This window comes from Panicum virgatum, chromosome 7K (genome assembly GCF_016808335.1).
Source record: "Panicum virgatum strain AP13 chromosome 7K, P.virgatum_v5, whole genome shotgun sequence".
In the NCBI taxonomy this organism is placed as follows: Eukaryota; Viridiplantae; Streptophyta; class Magnoliopsida; order Poales; family Poaceae; genus Panicum; species Panicum virgatum.
This window is the reverse complement of record NC_053142.1, coordinates 26,344,909-26,360,085: the sequence shown is the minus strand read 5'-3', so window position 1 is coordinate 26,360,085 and position 15,177 is coordinate 26,344,909. Positions and strand designations below refer to the sequence as shown.

Sequence of the window (15,177 nt, the reverse complement as noted above, 5' to 3'; positions counted from 1 at the left end):
TACTGAGTAATAGCATCGATCAGTACGTCTATACAGGTGAAGTAAAAAGTTATATTATGACTATATGCCTATATCATATATGACCCATTGATAAATAACATTGACCTCTAGTTGACTCATGGTAATTAGAGCATGCAGGTCAAGTAACCCACTTATAGGTGTCCAAGTCTTCTACTGACGGTAGCCTTTCTCTTAAATTTTTTCAAGGTCATGTACGAGCATGTATTTCATTAAGAGTAAGAGAATTATAGTGATGCAACTTCGAGAGAACCCACGAACCCCAAAGTTATATGAAGCAATAATGATATCACTAGTGCAGAATACCCCTTTTGTCCCGGTTCTAAACTCCCTTTTTTCCAGTTTTGGAACCGGGACTACGAATCCGGGACCAAAGACCCCGAATACGGGACCAAAGACCCGGTATTATTAGTCCCAGTTCCCACACCCGGGACTAAAGGGTCTATGCAATGCAAAAAAAATTACTTCTTGCCTCACGTGTAGCCTCCTTACCACCCCACCTACACAGCACATGTGACTTTGAATGGGATGTCTTCCTTTTAAACTAACCTGTGAAGTACCCTTAGTCCCGATTGGAGCCGCCAACCGGGACTAAAGGTTGATTTTTTGTCCCGATTGGTGGCACCAATCGGGATTAAAGCTCCCTGCCGCCCTCTAGCTGTTGGACCCGGGACTAAAGGTTTCATTGGTCCTGGGCCCAATAGTAGCCAGGACTAACATGCAGGACCAAAGACCCTTTCTTTAGTAGTGTATATAGGTTTTTGATCATTTGTGTGCAAAGTAATATTACTACAGAAAGGGCCCTTGGTCCAGCATATTAGTCGCGGCCACCGTTGAGCCCGGGACCAATGATAAAAATACACAAATATAGTTTCAGACCTTCTGTCGCGTTATAGCTCATATCCTAAAAATAGATGAAAAGTCTAGATGTTTCTAAAGAGTAATTCAAACTTCTATTGACAATCTTATTTTAAAGTAATGATAATAATACCTAAAACTTCTCCAAAAATTTTATAAGTTTGAATAGAATAATTTTTATGGATGTATAAGGTTGACATAAAATTTTTGCAAGATTCTAAGGAAATTAGAATATACATTGTTCAGAAAATGGATGGAGCATATTGTTTCATAAAAGTTAAGTCAAACTTTCAGTTTATACACCCTGAAGTCTTTTCTTCCACATATACACTTGAAATTTTGATATAGCCTTAACTTCACCCGCCTATTAATATTTGTGAATTTACAATGCACCTTGTTGTGCAAAAAACATGTTTTTCTATTTTTTTTAAATGACTAATGAAGGCACCTTTGTGAAGTAACTTGCAAAATTAATTATCTTATACACACCAATATATTTTTTAAGTGTAATAGACAACATCCACACCAATATATTTTTTAAGTGTAATAGAAACATCCAGTTGTCATACAGGAGTTTCAAGATTTTTGAACAAATTTGTTACTTTTGGTCATTTAAATAAATTTCTACATGCTTATCTAAACTAATCTCAAGTTGAATTATGTGTACCTCCGATAAGATTTGAAAAATTACACAAAAGTTATATTCAAGATCATATTTCCTATTCTAGCCTATGGTTTGGAGATAGATGAAAAATTCAATTATTGTCTTCTAGGGATAATTCAAAGTTCTATGTCCAAATAATGACATAATCATTACAATAATATCTAAATTTTGTTAGAAATTCTATGTACTAATGTAACAACATATTTTTGGTCCATAAGCTTGCCATAATAAATCAAAATTGTATCAATTTTTTCAGGAAAAGATAGATTTTATTGTTAATTATCTATCCACAAGAAATATGTAATTTTCTTGTGAGTTTGAGTTATTTCCCTATGTGTTCTTTCTTAACCGATAAGAAAATGCATATTTTTCTATGGGTTCAGTTATTTTCCCGTGATTTCTTTAAAAACCGACAAGAAAATATGAATTTTCCGGTGGGTTTGGATATTTCTCTGTGCGTTCTTTCAATACCGATAAGAAAATGTGAATTTCACTTTGTGTGCTAGAAAAAATCCTTAAGGAAATTGGGCACACACATAGAAAAAATGGTTTCCAGTAGTGTATAATATAAATCAATTCCTAGACATGACGTTTCAACCGAGTTGACATCAGAAAAAGAGAGATGCGGAAGACCTGATCGTCCAAGCTAAGGGAGATGCAAAGACCAGGCAGTCCAAGTCAATGCACACATGGACTAGACCTGGCCTGGAGTGTACTACCTACCGTCCCTAGCCATGTAATAATGCTCCACAAGGATTTTGCATACATAATCCTTCCTCCTTTTCAGAGGAGCAGCAGCCAAGTGCTCGCTTGAATTGAGAGCAGACAACTAACACAACCATGCTGCTGCATAGATTATTAGCTGCGCACCTACCATGGCTTGGCATAGTTCTTGCGGTGACACTCTCTGCCGTTGGAGCATGGCGCCGCCTAGCAGCAACTGCCAGAGAAAATGCAGCGATGTCGATATTCCCATATCCATTCGGCATTGGGCCTGACGACTCGCCTGATCACTGCTCCTTGCCCGGCTTCAACCCGAGCTGCAGGGACGATGGCCGCGGAGCACTAAGGCCATTTCATAAAGATGTGAAGGTTCTGAACATCTCGCTGCAGCGAGGCCAACCGCCAAGAAAATTCATACTCTCAACTAAAAATATCAATACTTTATAAGCTAATAAATATATAATATGGTTTGAACCCATAAGTAATTCAAAATGCATCCTTCAAGCATTCAATCTATCACAACTTCCACTCATCAAGGTAGTAACCAACAGCTTATCATTATTCTTCTAAAAATGTTACAGGAACAAGATATGACAAACTAGCACCATAGAAAAAATACATCTTTCTTAGCGGCTAACTAGCACCGTGAAGAAATCTACATTTTCCTTGGTGATTATATTTCGACCGCCAAAGAAATTGCTAGCCGCTAATGCAATTCCAGTTTGGTGTAGTGGTAGATCATTGTTGCAACGACGCCATTGGGGCATCCCGATTTTATAAGGGCGAGGTAGACTTTTAAGATGGGACTTATTGGTAATTATTAATTAGGTCACTCTTCCCTTATGTATAAGGTTTTTAATTTAAAAAAGCAAAATTCATCATATCGGTTGGTTCTCGTGGGCAGCGCAGGTGGCAGGTTACAGGCAAACTATGGGCATCGGCCTGGTGTTTGCATTGGAAGAGCAAAGGCATAGAACGAGAATAATATTTTACTGGTTATAGTATCTCCGGCATTACTCATCCTTCTTTCCAATACTAAAAAATACTATTTCGGTGATTAAAGGTGCTCCAGCAGAATACTGATCCAATCCCTATTACCAAACTATTTTGGTGATTAAAGGTGCTCCAGCAGAATACTGATCCAATCCCAATTACCAAAAAGTTTTTGATAATTATCAAAACACACCTTCTTCTTTCATCGAGATAAAGGGGATTCACCTATCTACTCTTTACTTAGGTCACTCAATTTAGATAGTCTACTGTATCAATTATTATTAAAAATAGGTAACAGTCTAAATTACTCCTCTGAACTATAGCCAAAGTTTGAATAACGCTCTAAACTATAACTTGGTTCAATTTACCCCCTAAACTATACAATTTAGTCCATTTTACCCCATAATACAATTTGTCCTTTTTATTTCTCCATACACAAGTTGAAGTTTAATTTCAAATTTTATAGGGTAGTAGTGGACATCATAGTGCATATTAAAAAAATTGTTATAATTTTTCATCATTATTTTTCATATATTTTTGAACTCCAATGTTTAATTTATTATTAAATATCCTAACCTATCAAAATTATGATAAAAAATTATGATGTATTTTTCTAATATGTGTTATGATGTGTACTATCATGTTGTAAAATTTCAGCTTAAGACTCTACCTATGATTGGAGAAAATAAAAAGACAAATTGTATTAGGGGATAATTTGAACCAAAGTGCATAGTTTGGGGAGTAAAATGAATCAAACAATAGTTTAGGGGGGTTATCCAAACTTTGGCTATAGTTCAAAGGAGTAATTTAGAATTTTTCCTTAAAAATATAAAAGTAGTTATTGCTATTGGAGAATGGGTATTTTGAGTATGAGAGATAGTAATCTATAGAACATAAGCCGGGTTTTTAAGTGGAGACCGACGGTCCGCCTAATTTACGGTCGCCCGTGAGGATTGGACTGCACGGTCGATTCTCCGACAGTGCTGATTTCCGTTTTAGGTAAGAAATTGATTTTCTTTCCTTGTTTTCCGGGAAACGAGTCTAGCTGCACGCAAAAACATTAAATCGCACCCAACTGCCTATTCCACATGCATGTGCATAGATTCATCTGCTAGTTCCTACCAAACTATTCTAAGGCCGTGTTTAAATGTTTTGCAAAAAAATTTTGCGATGGAATGTTGCGAATTTGAAGTACTAAATGAAGTCTATTTACAAAACTTTTTGTACAGATGAGTTGTAAATTGCGAGACGAATCTAATGATGCTAATTAATCCATATTTAATTAATAATTAGCGGATGGTTACCGTAGCATCACTGTTGCAAATCATGGATTAAGTAGGCTCATTAGATTCGTCTCGCGATTTACAGTCCATCTATGCAAAAAGTTTTGTAAATAGACTTCATTTAGTACTCCATACATATGTCGAAACATTCGATGTTGCATTTTTTTTTTGCGTTTATGGAGTTTATGGAGTGGGAACTAAACAGGGCCTAAGGCATGTGCAATATGCATGGATTCATCTAGTTCCCACGCTTGGTAAGCTCCTCCAATTATATTCGTGACGATGGATCCCATTGATAAATACAACTATATAAGTATAAAAAATTTACATAATGCAAATTATAAACAAATTTATATAATAAAAAAGAGATAAAGCAAAAAGTTTGAATCAATTTTTTTTGTCCAAAAAGATTCCGAATAAATTTTGGATAAAAATTGAAATCAAAATTTGTGACAGAACAAAAATTCAAGGAAAACAATTAAACACACAAAAATTTGTGAAAAAGAGAAAAATTTGAGGAAAAAAGAGAAAAGCAAAAGTTTGAATCAATATTTTTTGTCCAAAAATATTACAAACGCCAAAAATGGAAAAAAGAAATTGGAGTAAAAATTAGGAAACAAAATTTTCAGAAACACATTTTGCACAAAAAAAATTGGAATCGAGATGTGTGGGAGAGAAAAAAGAACACAAAAATATCTGGACAAAATCTTTTGGAGACAAGCATTTGTGTTAAAAAATTGAAACAAAAAATCAGAAAGAAAATATAAAGAGAAATCCTAAAATGAAAAGTTGGAGCAAAACTTTGGGAAGATAAAAAAATTACGAACAAATGTTATAGAACAAACTTTGGAAAGATAAAAAAAAGAACCGGTGGTGAGCTTTACCTCGCCGGCGCATGAATCGGAGTTTGACGGACGGGCTGGAGCACTTAATCCGGCTGGTCGGAGCATGCCGATCTGCAGCATCTGCTCGTCGCGCGCGGTGTCAAAGCAGCAGCTTGCCCACCGCTTCCCACTTTCACGTGGCACGTACTACAATCACCCGGCCAGCAGAAACATTGGATGGTGGGCCCCAGCTCCGGACTCGTGTCTGCGTCGTCAACCGGAAGCAAAAGAATCACCGGTCGATCTTAAAATCAGCATCGGGGAGACCGACCTCATTGTTTTTTTCTTTTGCTTAAGTCCGTTTGAGGGTCCATTAATTCTTGTAGTGGATAAGGTCGATTTTAAGAGGTTTAACCCTCATTCCCAGCATCAAGAAGCTAAGCAGGTAGTCCGTGGAAAAAAAATTAAATATCCTAACACATCGTGCTGATAATAGCCGCAAGCACTAGCGGCTCATTGAGATGCGTGACCATGACGAGCCAAGATGTGAGTATGTGACAACACATCCGTGGTTAGTGGGGGCACCGACAAGCTCCCTCCGTGACACGTCCCTGTCGTGTCTTCTTGCACCCTCATCTCAGTCCAGTTACACAATCATGTGACGCTGCTTGTCTTTTTTTTTTTTACTTTATGTGATTTCCGGATGCCAGCTTAATTTTATCTATGTTTAATTTTCTAACAACCATAAAATATAACAGCATTAATGAAACCATACCAATACTTCTTAACTAAAAATTAAAACTTGGTATCACCATTGCTAGTTGGAGACGAAAATGCAGGTTATTCGGTAATGACTAAATGATACAATGACTAAAGTACACGCCATGACCATAGTGGTGATACAATAACTAAATCATACAACGACATAGTACTACTGGAAAGAAAATAGAAAGCAGAAACGCCTACTGAAGACTATAGGAACAACGACAACGCCATTTTATTAGGAAGGCGACAACCTGCTTGATGACTTCATTTTGGGTTTCGAGCAAAGTGGAAAAACTTCAGCGCAGCCTGGCTCACACCGAGGGCGAAGGCGACCATGGCGACGACTGCCCCGAGGATCAACCACGGGTTGCTGAAGTAGGTGTGCCGGAGCAGCGCCATCCACCGGTTCCGGCGGTCGCGGTAGTGTTTCTCCAGCGCCACGGTGACGTCCTTGAGATGGTACTCGCCGCTGAAGTCGAAGACGATTCCTTTGCTCATCTGCTTGAACATGTCGGAGACCTCCTCGTCGCTGCCCAGCTGGTGGATGAGGATGTCCTTTTCGGAGAGCAGCGTGACGTCCTCGGCTTTGCTCATGAGCTGCGACACGAAGAGCACGTACGCCGTCACGTAGCTATCTCGCGAGCTGAAGCTCTCCTGCTCGTAGGCGACGATGTTCCGGAGGAGGTACTCCGTCCGCTCATCGACCACGAGCCTTGGGATCCGAAGCACGCCGCGCGAGAATGTAACGTCCAGCAGAGAGACGGGCCTCCGCGACCTCTGCGTGATGAAACGGATTCCTGTCTCACGGTACTCGCTAGCTCTCCGCAAACGCCGCACCTCTGGCTGCCCATGATCTTCACCTCGGGGCATTGTTATCTCGTGGTCACCTCCTCGTGCTGTTTGGCTGAATGGTTGCAGGTATCGGTAGCAGAGGTCGACCAGATGATCGAACCCATCCGGTTTGACTGCTGTCGGGATGTACTGGAACACCCCCTCGATGAATCCACAGGCAAGTTCGTTGACGGGGATCGTGTCAACCTTGCCATTCTGAGCAGCAGAAATTGCAGAGCCTATGGCCTTGAGGACGGAAGAGGGGACCTGGTTCTCAAGCAGCAAGATGTCGTGCTGGATGGCGCTATCCACGGAGTAAACATGTGCAGCTGAAGAGGGGACCTGGTTCTTCGCTTGTGCCGGCCGAAGCCCGCCGAGGTAGCTGAACAGGAAGCAGCCGTCGATGAGAAGCTGCGCTGACAGGGCCTCGTCGCCGACCATGTCCATCTTACTCCTGTAATATTTCCGGGGATCTTTTACCTCCTGATCTAGCATGTGGACCAGCTGCACAAGGGTGACTCCGGTGAGCTTGCACAGATCCAACACAACCGCACACTTGGTAGGTTCCATTTCTTGCAAATCCGGTGAGCCGTGATGGTACGGGCCGATGGACACCTGCATTGGCTGGTAGGCTTCAGTGTTTGAGACGCGAAGTTTTTGAGGGACCCTGTAGATGACCGCTGCTGCTTCACCGACGCCGGCAGCTACAAGGTCCGACGAGACCTGGTTCAGCTTGTTTTGGATGTAAGCCGCCGTCCTAGCACTGCCGCCATTGCCACCAGTTCCATGGTCAGTGCCTGCCATTCGCAAAAGAAGACATGCTATTATTCACCATGCATGATAACGGGGAGATGGAGGGGAAAAGACGACTACCTTGATGTTGCATCAGCATCTGCGTGGTCATCGTATCAGCAGCCGCCCTTTCCCCATGGTTCTTCATGGATGCTTGTGTGGTAGAATGGCAGATCAACAAAATCGTAAATGACCAAACAGCAACTGGCAAAATAAATGGTTCCGCTTACATGGTTTATATCATGCCGTCGCTACTAGCACTACTACAAAATATGTCATTTCAAACTGTTGAATTTGAGAAAAACTCTAGAACATCTCATTCCATTGCTAAACTTGCAGTATATACATACACATTGCTATGGGCTGGGCCTATTACAAATACATGGGCCAACACTCTCCCTCAAGATGGGGATAGATATCTATCGTTCCCATCTTGTTAGATGCTAAATTACATTCCTTTACTCCTAAACATTTTGTTAAACAGTCAGCTACTTGATTACGTGAGTTTACATGGCTTGATTTCAATATACCATCATCTATTTTTTCCTTGACGAAGAAGCGATCTATCTCCATATCATGCTGAACGGGATTATTAACAATGTTGATAGCTGACTTGTTGTCACACCAAATCCTCAAGGGGCCTTTTCTTAGCACATTTAACTCTGATAAAAGATTTCTCACCCATAGCATTTCGCTCACCCAAAGAGACATTGCTCTATATTCTGCTTCAGCGGTTGAACGGGACATGGCTGATTGCTTCTTACTCCTCCATGACACTAAGTTTCCCACAACGAATACAAATAACCTAAAGTAGATCTATCATCAAGGCAGCTTGCCCAATCCGCATCGCAATAGCCTTCAACATTTAGGTGGCCATGACTTTCAAACATTAACTCCTTTCCTGGACTACTCTTGAGGTATCTTAAGATCCGATAAACTGCATCCAAATGCCCACTCCGGTCGTGCATATATCGACCGACAACACTCACTGTATGACATAGGTAAATAAGACACCCAACAAGCATCTAATATCTTTCCTTATTCACTGGATTACTCGAGTCAACACATAACTTGTGATTAGGATCAATGTTCTTAAAGTACTCATCTTTGCTACCGGTACAAATGTGTCATCATAATCAATCCCATATGTCTGGTTGTACCCTCTCGCAACCAATCTTGCTTTATATCATTCCACTTTTCCTTCTGCATTTTTCTTTACTGTGAAGACCTAGTTACAACTAACAACTTTTTTTTCCAGCAGGTAGTTTCACAAGATCCCATGTTTTGTTCTTTTCAAGGGCTCTTAGCTCCTCCAACATAGCCTCATGCCATTTAGAATCCTGCTTTGCTTCTTTCCGGTCTTTAGGGATTACTACAGACTGTAATGATGCAACAAATGCTCTATATGCAGGAGATAATGATGCATAAGAGACATAGCTGCTGATGTCATGCTCAAATCCATACCTTGGTGGAGGCATACTAGCCTTAGCTTGTGGTTCTTTCCGTAATGCAATGGGCAAATCATCCAAACCAGATTCTTCAATCTCAGTCGAAGAAGTTGGTGACACATCAATATTTTCTTGAGGGGTTGCTGATTCAGAAGTTATTCCTGGAATATCTTCTTGAGATGTACATGTCCTCCTCGTATATCACGGGTCATCACCTACAGAACTGTCCTCTTGACAAGGAGTTGGATCAAGTCACTTGTCATTGTCTCCATTCTTGGTTGTGGAATAGAGCCAGTAATCACTGCTTTCATTCTCCTTTGATTTTCCTCAATTGGACTACTTATGACACCATGGTTCTCCCCCTCTCGATCATCCTGATTTATGATCAGATCACCAAGTTCAAAAAAGGAACTTAAGTCAGTCTTCTCACCATAATAAGGTTTCCCTAAATATCACATCCATACTTACAAAGAGACGAGGTTTAGTGGGACACCAACACTTGTACCTCTTTTAGCTTGATGAATAACCCACAAATATGTATTTGATTGCTCGAGGATCCAACTTTCCAACAGAAGGCCTATGACCCCTGACAAAGCAAGTGCACCCAAATACCTTAGGTGAAACAATAAATTCATTAACTCCTCTTAGCATCTCATAAGGAGTTTTCCAACCAAGCAATCTGGAAGGCGTGCGATTGATCAAATATATACAGCTGTCATCACTGCCTCACTCCATAAATTTTTTGGTACATTCATAGTATACATCAATGAACGTGCAACATCCAAAATATGCTGATTTTTTCTTTCAGCTACTCCATTTAGGGGAGGAGTATCTAGACAAGTGATTTGATGCAATATCCCCTGAGCCGATAGAAAATTACCAAACTCATTGTTCGCATACTCTGTTCCATTATCTGTCCTTAATATCTTAATCTGACCATCATATTGATTCCTGATGAGTGAGCAAAAATCTTGAAAACATTTAAGCATTTCACTCTTGTGTTTCATGAGGTATATCCAAGTCACACGTAAATGGCAATCAATGAAGGTAACAAAGTACCTCATTCCACTGACTGAGACAATTGGGCAAATCCACACATCAGAGTGAATAAGCATAAAAGGAGATAGGCTTCTAAGTCCCCTGCTTATATATGTTGCTCTTGTATGCTTCCCATACTCACATGCATCACATATAAGTTTCCTCTTGTCTGCCTTACTCATCATCTCTGGAAACACTTTAGCCATAGTATCAAATGATAAGTGGCCCAAATTGACAATGTTGAAGCATCACTCTTGCTTCATCTTAATTCATACCGGCTACCAAAGCAGCCTCTATAAGCCTGCCATCCTCCTTTTGATCAAGGTACCACAATCCGCCATGCCTAACACCAATCCCAATTTCCTCTCCCGTCCTTCTTTCTTGAATAATGCAATGCTCTCGATCGAAAATAACTAGACAATATATTTGATCAACTAGAGCACTCAATGATAACAGATTTATAGGAAATGATGGAACATGTAGAACTGATGACAAATTAATTGATGGTGTGCAATTAAAAGTACCAATACCTTTGATGGGTTGACATGTCCCGTCAGCAGTTTGGATGGTCTCCTTATGTGTGGATGGATATTGTTTGTATGTCAAAAACTCATTTTGTGCACCTGTGACATGTTTGGAAGATCCAGAATCCAATATCCATTTAGAGTGAGGGATTCCCATACATGAAAGTGCTTTACCATGAATACCTTCTAGCTTGATGTTATTTGACATCACTTCCACCTTTTTTTCTTGTTCTGAATTCGCCATAACTTGCTTGGTACAGGATGGCATCTCCTCGGTCTACACAATGAGCAAGCTGACCAATTTCTCTAGTCTAGCCAATTTGTCAAGAATTAGTTCAATTCTCTGATTTTCCTCATCCTTCCTTGCAGCAGGCATCTCCATCTTCATTTCATCAACAGCTGACTACAATTCACTATTTCTAGCGATGCCTGCGAAGAGTGCCACCTCCAGAGAACTGACCTTTGCCTCCACATTCGCCTTCCTAAATTGCAGAGCCTCCAATTCCCTCAGTGTCCCCTGGAGCTTCTCCTCCATAGCAATGTTTGTCTAACCTTCCTCTTCAAGGCTGCACTTTTTTTCTTCTTCCTTAGCAGCACAATCCCATGCCACAACTTCCACCATCATCTCCCTGCTCGCCGCTGGCTCTACCTACTTCTCTACTCACCGGTGCAGGTGTAGGAGGCCACCCCCGCAGGCCGCCGGCCACCGCGAGCGCAGGGTTGCCGCCGGACATGTGGGCTGCTGCTCTGCTCTACTCTGATGCGGGCCTGCACTGCTACTGCTCTGCTTTGCTCTGGAGTAGCATCCTCATAGCGCCTCCCCCGTGCTCTCCTCGGTGACAAGGCCCAGCCGCATCCGCAAGTCCTGCTCTGCTGCCTTGGCCAGCTCCAGCTTTGTCACCGCTTCCTGGAGCCGCGCCATGGCCTCGGCCCGCGCCTCGCGCGCTGCCTCTGCCCCGGTGTGCCCGAGCGCCGCCGTGAGGCGGGCCCCCAGCGCCACACGCTCCTTCCCCTACTCCGCACTCTCCTTGGCGTACTCCGCCTCTGTGTGTGCCCGGCCATCGTCGGTGCGGTCGCGACCGCCGCCTCCTCCAGAATCGCCACCGTCGGCTCTGACACCATGTTGAATTTGAGGAAAACTCTAGAACATATCATTCCTTTGCTTAACTTGCAGTATATACATATACATTGCTATCGGCTGGGCCTATTACAAATATATGGGCCAACACAAACATCTCATCACCACTGGTTTGAGCCGAATTGGCGGTAATAGATTATCACCACTTGTTCGTATTACCTACCGGCGGTGATGCCATCACCGGTGGCTGGTGCCACAGCCTCCCTTCGCCTCCCCCCACCCCCAATTGTTTAGAGAGGGGTACCCATGTAAATCTAATCCCAATCTAATCACATGATTAGTCTACTGTTTAGGTCACTGGAGGGTTTGGAAGCTCAACTTGCACATCTAAATCTACTGTTCATCTGCACCTACAGCAAGTTCTTCATTGATTAGGAGGTACAAATTTCTAATCTGGCGAAGAAATATGTCCACTTCATCTACATAGACCGTTTTGTTGAATGTAGAGGCAAAAGGCATCTATAGGCTCTGGTCAGTTTGCTGGATTAAGTATTGATTAGTGGTTTTAACTAGGAAAAGTTAAGATCTTGTTTAAGTGGGGCCCGTCTAGGCTTCGTGCCTTTATCCTTTTGTCCTTTTGGAGTACCACCTGTATGGGCAGTTGCGCACTGCATGCCGCGCGCTGGCTCATGAGGGGTTGTTTATCGTGTAAGCCTCCCCCAGATCGGATGTAATCTTAGGCCTCCTCCAGCAGCGTTGGCCAAATCGCCGGCTAAAAGGTGGAGATCACCGTGAGTGGCGAAATTCCCGACACTTCTCAATCTCCGTACCCCCTCTCTTATTGCTATGCAATACTAGCTATGCGCTAGTGGCGAAATTACAGCTAGCGCAGCACTTTTTTATTTCTCTCTCCCGCATGTCATCAGATACCAGCGATATCGCTGTGTGCTAGACGAGGCCTAATGCTAGGGCTGCTTGGTGCAATGGAGATTGAGGGGATCTTTCAAGATTCTTTCATGATGGCCGTCAAGAGATGTCACGCACGCGATGGACAGAGCTGGTCTGGACGGTGGTGCAGTAGAGCACTAGAACATTGCGCGGCGTTGCCGCGCAGAAATATGCCCTCCAGTTCAGGTTTATTTTAAAAAATCGAACTACAAAAAGTCCGGGGGGATTTTCGTAAAATTGGTAGACTGCGGGGGTTATTTGGTAAATTTGGCGTCGACGGAGTACCGGTCGATTACTGAAAAGTTAAAGGGGTTTTTCATAAAATTGATGGACTTCAGAATCATTTTGACAAAGTCCATGGTTTTTTTACAAAATTCACGGAGTACGGCACGATTACTAAAAGTTCAGGGTTTTTTTTTAAAGTAAGGCTCCATGAAGTCCGAGGGGTTTTCCATTAAATTGATGGACTCCATGTTCATTTTGACAAAGCTCGGGGTTTTTTTGTAAAATTTACGTCCCTATCTATTCCTGACCGTCGGATCGCGATCCGACGGCCGATGTTTTCGGAGCCGACGTGGCCCCTCTCCTTGCGCGGCGTTGCCACGCAGAAATATGCCCTCCAGTTCAGGTTTATTTTAAAAAATTGAACTGCAAAAAGTCCGGGGGGATTTTCGTAAAATTGGTAGACTGCGGGGGTTATTTGGTAAATTTGGCGTCAACGGAGTACCGGTCGATTACTGAAAAGTTCAAAGGGTTTTTCATAAAATTGATGGACTTCAGAATCATTTTGACAAAGTCCAGGGTTTTTTTTTACAAAATTCACGGAGTACGGCACGATTACTAAAAGTTAGGGTTTTTTTTTGTAAAGTAAGGCTCCATGAAGTCCGAAGGGTTTTCCATTAAATTGATGGACTCCATGTTCATTTTAACAAAGCTCGATTTTTTTTTTAAAATTTACGTCCCTATTTATTTCTGACCATCGGATCGCGATCCGACGGCCGATGTTTTCGGAGCCGACGTGGCCCCTCTCCCTGGCCGCGAGCGCGACCAGATTTCAGTAAAGAAAGATAGGGCCCAACAGTTAATGCAGCCTTGCGACCTCAACTGGCACGGTAGTACGTACACGGCGGTCCCAATAGTAGGGACGTCGACTCCGGCATATGTAGTGAGGCACGGCAAATTTCCCTACAATGGCGGATCCGTGCATAGCGGCCTCGACCTGAATAGAACCTCAAACTTGGAAAAATGATGATCAACATTTTTCAACATGTCACTAAAAAAGTTTGGACACCCAATCACGTCAACCGCAAACATGGCAATTTTGCTAACCATCGCCGTACCTCGACCGGTGATCCATATAATACGTCCAATTGGCAAGTTGTTGTTCCCAAATGAGTAATTAGGGAATGATGTACCTCCGTGCTCCCTTCCACCCTACCAAGTTTCTGCATTATTGATGTATTTGACTCATTCTATAATATAGACAAGCTAGCTGGAGTAGATTGTTAAAAATTGATACTAACAGTTTGGCTGCTGCAGGGATCCAATCAGGGTTTGAGAGATGTGATTGGCCCACATGGGTGAAATGTGTGCCCTATATATGCATGTGTCGCGTGGTGCATTAGGCCGTGTTTAGTTCCGTTGCAAAAAAAATTTAAAGGAATTTTACTAATTTGAAGTACTAAATGAAGTCTATTTATAAATTTTTTTGCACAGATGAATTATAAATCGCGAGACGAATCTAATGACACTAATTAATTCATGATTAATCAATAATTAGCAGAAGGTTATTGTAGCATCACTGTTGCAAATCATGGATTAAGTAGGCTCATTAGATTCGTCTCGTGATTTACAGCCCATTCATGCAAAAAGTTTTGTAAATAGACTTTATTTAGTACTTCATACATGTGTCGAAACATTCGATATGAAGTTTTTTTTTACGTTTACGGGGTTTACGGGGTCGGATCTAAACAGGGCACTATTCTTTATTGCGTGCCTCTGTTGCTTTTTTGGCTCTGCATGTAAAGCACTCCATCATGATGCTCGCTGATTGATTCCGAGTCATGCGCTGTACTGTCGCGGGACCAGTGCATATACATGAATCTATTTGTGTTTGGTTGCTTCTAGTCTAGATGTAAAGATGATCCGTACGTGAGCTCGTTGACGCCAAGTCAAGCATTGCATACACATATAGTAACTACTCTGAATGCGGCTCAATTTTTTCATCGCCGCTTCCGGAATTTCTGGGATGAGCCTCGAGCCCACGACTCTCATGAGTGGCTTCTAAGCCGAGGCATGGCGTTGCGTGCCTCTGTATTCTTGCTCTCTTCTCTGGTATACTTACTGGGTGAAGCGCATCTAAGTCGATAAATACTAATGGTAAGTTTCGG

At 42.1% G+C, this 15,177-nt stretch overlaps 1 protein-coding gene across 1 annotated transcript; it reads right to left on the bottom strand.

Annotated features, from left to right (window-relative positions):
- Window positions 1–6,181: 6,181 nt before the first annotated feature.
- Window positions 6,182–8,077, bottom strand: LOC120640658 (UPF0481 protein At3g47200-like). The gene is made up of 2 exons (XM_039916562.1): window positions 7,833–8,077; window positions 6,182–7,756 (listed from the first exon to the last, which is right to left on the bottom strand). Exons 1-2 carry the CDS (start codon window positions 7,897–7,899, stop codon window positions 6,393–6,395), a joined length of 1,431 nt encoding a protein of 476 aa, XP_039772496.1. The 5' UTR covers window positions 7,900–8,077; the 3' UTR covers window positions 6,182–6,392.
- Between the last annotated feature and the right edge of the window lie 7,100 nt (window positions 8,078–15,177).

What these genes read in the sequence shown, in the direction of transcription:
- LOC120640658 (XM_039916562.1), bottom strand. Translation starts at nt 7,899, where the DNA reads ATGAAGAACCATGGGGAAAGGGCGGCTGCTGATACGATGACCACGCAG. An exon ending in GATGCTGATGCAACATCAAG is followed by an intron (nt 7,757 to 7,832) that starts GTAGTCGTCTTT and finishes TGCGAATGGCAG; the next exon opens with GCACTGACCATGGAACTGGT.